At 52.2% G+C, this 8,095-nt stretch overlaps 3 protein-coding genes across 3 annotated transcripts in view; 2 read left to right on the top strand and 1 right to left on the bottom strand.

The window, feature by feature from the left end:
- Positions 1-614: 614 nt before the first annotated feature.
- PODANS_7_10760 (uncharacterized protein) lies at positions 615-1,511 on the top strand (the record flags this gene model as incomplete). Its single annotated transcript, XM_001908409.1, has 1 exon — positions 615-1,511. The coding sequence occupies one exon, from the start codon at positions 615-617 to the stop codon at positions 1,509-1,511; it is 897 nt and encodes a 298-aa protein (XP_001908444.1).
- Positions 1,512-1,616: 105 nt separating this feature from the next.
- On the bottom strand, positions 1,617-3,038 carry PODANS_7_10750 (uncharacterized protein; the record flags this gene model as incomplete). The annotated part of the gene is made up of 1 exon (XM_001908408.1): positions 1,617-3,038. The coding sequence occupies one exon, from the start codon at positions 3,036-3,038 to the stop codon at positions 1,617-1,619; it is 1,422 nt and encodes a 473-aa protein (XP_001908443.1).
- A 3,910-nt stretch (positions 3,039-6,948) lies between these two features.
- The window catches only part of PODANS_7_10740 (uncharacterized protein), a gene marked incomplete at both ends in the record, with an annotated part of 1,572 nt that continues 425 nt past the window's right edge, over positions 6,949-8,095 (top strand). Inside the window, 2 exons of the mRNA XM_001908407.1 lie at positions 6,949-7,008; positions 7,144-8,094. Coding sequence (XP_001908442.1) covers positions 6,949-7,008; positions 7,144-8,094 — 1,011 coding nt within the window. The remainder of the gene's footprint in view (positions 7,009-7,143; position 8,095) is intronic.

Raw genomic sequence — 8,095 nt, 5'->3', positions numbered from 1 at the left:
CATGGTGGGTTAGGGTTGTTTGTGATGATAGGGGTGAACCTTGATGGCCAGCCTTCTTCCATCCAGTTCAACATCTGTTTACATAAAATCCACTCCCTGAATACCTGACACCATCGGCTCGAAGATGAAAGCGACATGAATTTTGTTTAATATGGCGCAGTTTGTGACAGCCCTTAGCTTACTCGCCTTGAGCTGGAGAGAACGGCTTCCCTCGATAGATCAGTTTCAAACCACCTGAGCGGCGTTCGTGAGCGACAACCAATAAGACGTGTGGCGCAACAAGACAAACACGCCAGACGCAAGCGCCTTCATGAGGCTGACTCGGCTGTTAGCGCCCATAATGGTCCGTTTATGTCAGCTTTCAGTCTTCAGCCCACGGTTGGAACAAAGACGGTTTGGGAGCTCCAGCCCAGCCTAGCGGTCAAAAGCTGACATGAGCTTGGTTGAAATGTCCTGCCAAGAGACAATCGAAGGAATTTGTATCCTCAGCTTCATGCTCGTCTTCGAATTATCAAGAAAAAACTTCATTCTTGAATCAAACGATCCAGTACGTATACCCATGACTGAGAGTACAACATCTGACTGTGAGCCCCTCAGCACATTCCTAGTCCGGAATGACCTCCCTTCGTATTCTTGTCCTCCCTCAGTTGTACCTAAATGTAAATAATTACTTCAAAATGGCCCTCCACCCCCTCAACAGCATCTCCATCGTCGAGCTAGCAATCTACACCCCCGCCCTCCTCATCGCCATCCTCCTCTCCACCCGCCATGGCTTCCGCAAAAACGCCGGCTGGCTCTACCTCATAATCTTCACCACCACCCGCATCGTCGGCTCCTCCCTCAACCTAGCCACCATCGCCTCCCCCTCCAACCCCAACCTCATCGTCGCCTCTCAAGTAATGTACTCCATCGGCGTCTCCGCCCTCGTCATCTGCCTCTCCAACCTTTTAGGCCGAGTCCTCCTGGGTATCCGACAACAAGGAACCCAGACGTTCATCAGCCCACGCCACCAGAGACTTGCGCAAGTGGTGATGTTGATAGGGTTGATACTTTCGATTGTAGGGCAGAGTATGATGAGTGGTGAGATTGGAGATGCGGTTAGTGGGACGACGGGACAGCAGGCGGAGGTGGTGACTGTGCCGAATGAGAGCCAGGCTGGGTTGGGGTTGACTATGGCTGGGTTGGGGTTTGTAGTTTTGGGGACGTTGGTGACGATGGTGGAGATAGGGGCGGTGGAGCCAGGGGAGAAGAGGTTGTTGTTTGGAGTTGGGCTGGCGTCGCCGTTTATGATTGTCAGGATCGTGTTCTCAGGGTTGGCTACATTTGGGACAGATCCGAGGTTTAAGAGTTATGGCGGGGTGGGGAGTTTTGTGTGGTATTTTCTTGGGATGGGAGTGATTATGGAGATGATGGTTGTGTTGATATTGGAGGGCGCTGGGTTGACGTTAAACAGGCAGCCGAGTGCTGTGCCGGTTGGGAGGTGGAGAGAAAGAAAGTTTGAGGTTTATTGATGGGAAGAGGTCACGATGGATATAATTGTCGGGCTATGTGTATTAATTTTATTCTGTCCCTTTGTCCATCACCTGGCATTCTGCTAAATGTCCGCTCGAATTCTTTCATACAATATGTATGACAGAAAACTCCTTGTTATACTTGGCAACAGACCGATTTTCTTTTATCCCCTTTTCTATTCCGAACCTCCAAAGCTGGTCACTGCGATCATGACCGAAAGTAACCTTCAATAAACCAACTCGCTGATACTTGATGGGTGAATTCCCCCCAACCTGCTCCAGTATAATACAAGTAATAATACGAGTATCATACTCTATACCAAGGGGTAGACATGTAATTGTGAACCCGACACTAGCACGGACATCCACAGTATCCCAGCACAGGCACGCAGACATAAACGTGTGTTCAATCCGCAACTGGCAGGTCTGGGGTTCCTTTTCACCGTCAATACTATGAACAATTGGGAAAACCAGGTAACCGGAGACCTCAAGGTGTGCTCTCAAGACCCTTCCGAAATACTGTGGTCCTTTAGTTACACAGCTGACGCTTTCAATCCTCGGGATGGTATAGAAACAGTGGCCGAGCTTCTCCAGCTTATAATATAAGGACGGTTCAATAGCACTGGTCACCGATGCCCAGAACCACGAAGGTGCGCGGTAAGGAGTGGAGAGTCTGTTTCCCGGAGTGTTCACCTTCCAGCCTAACTGCCCTTCAAGATTCTCTCTCCACATGCCTGCAAGATACGTGCGAGCTGGTTTGTCTCGTAGAAATGCCTTGGCTAGGCCCGCCAAAGCAGGTAGCTTGTCCTCGTCATAGGTCAAGCTACAGTTTGAGTAGATCGCGACAACTGATTTCCAACCATCCAGAAACACATCATATTCTTTCCCAACATGGTTTCTCGCAGGTGTCGACGAAGATAAGGAGGCAGACGATTCCGCGTCGTGGTCCGCAGTCACTTCCAGTCTGTTCCTCATTCCTTGATGTTGGATTGACCCTTTTGTGCTCTTCTGGGACAGAAGAGTCGTATAGAAAGGAGCTGCTTCGCACTGGGTCTCTTTGCGACATTCCCACAGCATCTGGCTGTCTGAAAAATGAAGAACCCGTGGCGACATGATTCGCTCCTGGAATGCCCAGCCTCTTGACTGTAATGGCCCACTGGAAATACACCTTTCTGCGAAGCCTGGATCGAAAACATGATAATCATGATTGTCGCGACATGGATGTCCGCTAGGAGCCTTGATCTGTCGAGTGAATGGTACGGGGTCTCTCTTCCGAAACAAGCCATCTTCTGGACTTATAGAGGCGGTAGCTGCAATTGTACAAAGCGAATTCGCGTAAACCTTCCACATGGCGGCACCTTCGTGCTCCCAGTCTTCAGTAGAGTCCTGGATGATGCAGAGGGCATCGATCCACATGTAACGAACGCCGAATGCCCGGGCAAGCACAATCAGATCCTGAAATGTTCGAGGAAGCTCACTGATCGGCAGTCCCTGGCGGAAGGAGTCTAAGGTTGAAGATAAAAGCATGACCCGCTGAATCTTTACCCCCACATGTAGCTCAGAGTAATGTACTGGGCTCGGGCGTCCACCCCGTCCTCTCCGGTTAACACGAGTCTCAAGCTTCCAGTCGCTTCGGGTCCGATATCCAGAAGCCGCGAAGGAAGGTTAGCTGTATTGCGACCCGAGGGTTCCAGTGTTGATGCGCATTCCTTATGAGATGTTTGACAATGTCTAAGCCAATGAATGGCCAGGCGCATGGTTGGACTTGTCCCCGCTGATGTATCATTGTCCCGCGATATATCGCGGTGCATGTGATGAGCCCGCAAATTATCTGTGTGTAGTTTGATGAACTCAGAATACTGACAAGCTTTCCGATGAGTAGTGTCTGGTAACGAACGGGGTCTTACCAAAGTCTGGGACCAAAGTGAGGCTGGTGAAGGTGTATTCATGCTCGTTCCGGTATGTAGCAATGAAAATGTGCTTGCCATGTTTGATCCAATCTTCTGGTCCACTGGTGATTGTAGATGATGTAGTGTCAGGAAACTGGCAGTCTGGTTCTACCCCTGACTTTTGTTTCCCCTTTCTGAGCCCACGAAGTCTGACGTCTTGCATGACAATGCAGCAGATCGCGCAGCCGTTTTGCACGGCGTCTCGAAAGGACAGCTGATCATGGTGGCATAATCTAAACGTCCCATATCGCTTCACCCTAAGGTCCATAGGGTGAGGATATATGAGGCTGGTGCAAGCTGAGCAAAGGGTTGTAGGGGACGTAGAAATCGGCCTACTACCCTCAACTTCTTCCACTCGTGGACTGCACCGCTGTCCCTTTCTCTGCATTATATTCATTACCTTCTTCATAGTTCTCCGCAATGTTTGTATTTGAAAGTAAATTCAGAAGCCTTCAGGAGTAAACGAGGTTTTCATGAATGACGTCCGTGGAAAGATCGGTGTAACGCCTGAGGGGGCCTTGTTGCTGCCTCACCCTACCAGGCTGATTCGTCGGCCTGCGATAATATTGATGCGGGTTGCTGGCTTGGCCAATCGGGCGGAGATGATGGTAGCTCTTTGGCTGCGTGACCGGACGCGTGACAACCAGTGTACGGAGTATTTGATGTCCATCAGCAAGAAGGCTCATGGGTAGGTCGATGACAAACATGAATGCAGCATTTTGCCCAAGTGCCCAGCTTGGAGGGTATCCCCCAAACGTAAGGTAGCTACTGTGAACCGATGAAGATTTCAGGTGTTTTGATTCAAAGATCCAACGTCCCACTGCCGGTGCTCATATGATGGGCGTTGTTGGTTGTGGTTGGTAGGTATAGCCCGCAGCCTTGTCTGCGGTGTGCCTAGGAGCCTCAAAGCCCCGGGAACTCAAGGATAAGCTCGGGCGGGGTAAGCCGCCCCGACCAAGAGGTTGTAGAACAAGATCTTGAATATGGATTCGTGTGACGATCAGCCTTATTTTTGATATCGCAATTTTCGCGTATCCTGGCCTATGAGTTCATGTTGGACAATCGAGAGCTGTGGTGGTTGTGGTACTTTACTGTGCACTACAGGAAGTCAATCCAAATTGTCTCATTGGACAGAAGGGGTTAGGTGGGTAGTGGGGTTCATCCGAAGTGGGGGAAACGGGTCCCGAACCGATCTGGGATCCGGGCTCGGCCCGATAATGCCAAGAACATCATTGGATCCCACGCAAACACTGATTGATCACTGATCTTCATCCTACACTCATCAACCACTGTTCTACATGCAGTCTACTTACTGGCTTCAAAACACTCGACTCTGACTGCCGACATATGCGACACATGACTACAAGAAGCCACAATGCCGCAGTGTGATTCAAGATGCTAGACGCCAATGTGTCGACAAAATATTGAAACACAGCCACAAGTGCCACTTCCTCACAAGCGCCGGCAGTGGTAGAGAAAGTTCCACAGCGCACCAATAGCACAGCGGCCCGACAACTCTCCTGACTGTCGGGAATCCCATATACTGCCCCATGAGTATAATCTCCATCCATCTTATGCCGCATCCATCCCCTAATTTGCGCGCTCGTAATAACTTGAGCTACAGATGCATGGTGTTAAGCCTCTGCCTGGGGTTGTGTTCGAAATACTCGACAGAATAGGAAGGCCAGAACTGACATCTGCCGGTCCCTGCATGGCGTTCTGCAGCCATAAGCTTCGTGGAATCGTGATTGATGCTCTGGCAAGGGGCTATGTTTAATTGTTGTAAGAAGTGGTCAATGCATGGGCTTTTCCCCCAGCTTTGCCTGATGGAGTCTAGTGTAGGGCTGTGTGCGGGTTAGCGCCATCTGGAGGATCTGCGTGATTTGACATCTGGTGAAGGGAAGGGAAGGGAAGGGAAGCCCTTCTGCGCCTCTTGGATATTTTGTCCAGATTCGGCCACTTACAACCTTTGCTGCGAGAAAGTCTCTCGCCTCAAGATGATTCCATCTTTGGGACGTTACACCGAGACGCTATTCGCCAAAGACCGACCTGCCTTCGGGCGTCTGCAGTTGCTACACACACACACACACACACACACACAGAGCATCTCCATCCGGTGCCCGGTGCTCAATGACGTTCGTGGGGGGACCAATGTCACATGCTGACCGAACACAACTCCCCGCTCGGTCCTGAAGATGTCTTCAACAACGATGATCCTCGATATACCGTGTCAAGACAAGTCTGCCAGCCATATGCCCTTCCATCCGGCAAATCAGTCATAATATAAAACAGCATCGTGCCATGGTACGTGTCGACGCTTTGTCTAGGCAGAGGCAGCCGTATCCACCCCCTCGCTAGCTAGCTCGACGTCGTTTAAGTATGGGCGGTGACGGCATCACAGCATCTCAAACGCCCCGAAACGTCTTCTGGACTGGCAATTCCGCACACTCTCGACATTTTCCATCCCGTATTCCGCACTTGGCGGCACATAAGTGAGCAGCCACGCCGGCGAGAGAATGTTTCTAGAAGGGCTCTCCAGATCCAGCATGCAGCCATCGCCAGCCATGGGCGCCATGACCACCCATAGCGAGCTCTTCCCCTTCTCGCTTGAGGTGATCTCGTTGACGAATCAGATCTCGCGGGGACCTTTTTAAGCTTCGAACCCCGGTCTCGTCTGGGAGCACCGCCAAGTCTGATCATGTCCCCTTCTGCTGGGAGAACGCCTTCGCACAGGTGTCCCAACTAGGAAAGACCCCTGTCGTCTTCGTCTCTGCTCCACACCAGCACCGACCAATGGTTAGATGGTGACAACACCATCGAGAATCGAGGGTTCAAACACATGGTGAAGGTCTCGCTTCACGACAGCAACATGCCCAGTTGCCCCGAGCGCCAAGGTACCCGTCTAACTAGAGGCTGTGGTGCCGCTGTCAGGGGCTGTGTGGGCAATATCATGTCGTGGGCAGCGGGGGCTGCTTGGCGTTTTCTCCATCTTCATCACATTCGCAGCCAGTTGCAGCCCATAGCCCTATGAAAATCAACCCATGAACCGAGGAATTGACTCAAGGGTTCCGCGGGAGACACGATACAACTCTGGTCAACCTCAACCGCCCCAGACTTGAACCTGCGGCCTCCTGTGCACCTCCTCCATCCTCCACACCCCAACTCTGCTTATTATAAGACCTCAGCCGGACAGGCTCCTTCCTAGGCATTCTCCCCACACCTCGGCCGCCACTCAAACACAGCATTCTCGTTCTCATTCGACATCCTCAACGACTGCCTTGTGCCTCCTTCCGGATAGCGCCAGCTCCCTCCCGGTGAGCAGCCATAGCAGACGGCCACTGAGACGGACGACCGACCCCAGCTCGGGAGCTAACTTGAGGCTCTTTGGTCGATGCCAGCGGCGAGTGAGACTGTGCCGTCAGACGCGTTGTGTTCAACCCGGGTCTTGTACCGTGTTTGGCATCAACCGGCCAGTTCCAATCTTCAAAATGGTCTATTGTGGGAAGCCAAGTAAAGGATGCTCCAACTGTCGTGATCGAAAGATTCGCGTGAGTAGCCATTTCCTTCAGCCTATTTGCCACCGATCCCACTCAAGGGTGCTCGTATAATCAGCAGACAATCCACCGCGACTCCATCTTCTGCCCTCACTATCAAGCCACCGTCCTGGCTAACATAGCGCCCAGTGTGATCAGAGAGCACCAGGATGCGGCCAGTGCGAAAAGAGGCATCAGACATGCCCTGGCTATCGAAATCTAGTGGATCTCATGTTCCGCGATGAGAGCTCCCACGTCATCAAGAAGGCCAAGGCGAGGGCCCGCAAGAAGGGGAATCTGATCGTCGAGCCATCAACACCGTCTGGATCCGAGGGGAGGTTGTCAGTCACACCAGAACCTCGGGGAAAGCCATCGGTAACGATAGCAGTTCCCGCCACGCCAGCCCCAACCAGTCCCGCAGATTCGGATGCATGGGGATTCGACGACAGCCTACTGATGTCACCAGAGTCGGGAAGCTGGCCAACAACACCTCCCGCCATGGCACTCTACAACATTCCGGCGGTATGCCAGGAACACGGCTTTGCCTTCTTCTTTTCACGATTTGTGACAGCACACGAAACGGCCTGTCACCAGAAATTCGACTTTGTCCGAGAAGTCTGGAAGCCCTCCCGAACCAAGCGGGAGCGGCAGGTCGACTCTGTCCTCGCCAGCTTGACAGCGGTGGGACTGATGGGCATGGCTAGTTTACAACGGAGGAACGATCTGATGGATGCTGCGAGGAAGTCGTACGGGGTAGCGTTGGGACTGACCAAGGATGCGTTGAAAGATCCGGCAGAGGCGGTCAAGGACAGCACCATGCTTTCCATCTTGATCCTCGGTGTCTTTGAAATGATGGCCGAGAGCCCAGCGCGAGCACGAACAGTCACTGCTTTCCAGGAGCATGTCAACGGTGCTGCCGCCTTGGCTAGAATACGAGGACCAGCCCAGTTCCAGACCCGAGCCGGAAGACGAATGTTTTCGATGCTCTGCCAAAGAGTTGTGATCAGCTGCGCAATGAAAGATATGCCTATGCCACAACACTTGAAGGAGCTCTGGCATGAGATGGCCAAGACTTTGGAGCCTGAGGACCCTACCAGACACC

The sequence above is a fragment of the Podospora anserina genome, chromosome 7, assembly GCF_000226545.1.
Source record: "Podospora anserina S mat+ genomic DNA chromosome 7, supercontig 1".
Lineage (NCBI taxonomy): Eukaryota > Fungi > Ascomycota > Sordariomycetes > Sordariales > Podosporaceae > Podospora > Podospora anserina.
Note: the sequence above shows the minus strand (reverse complement) of the source record. Positions and strands in the feature narration are given on the sequence as shown.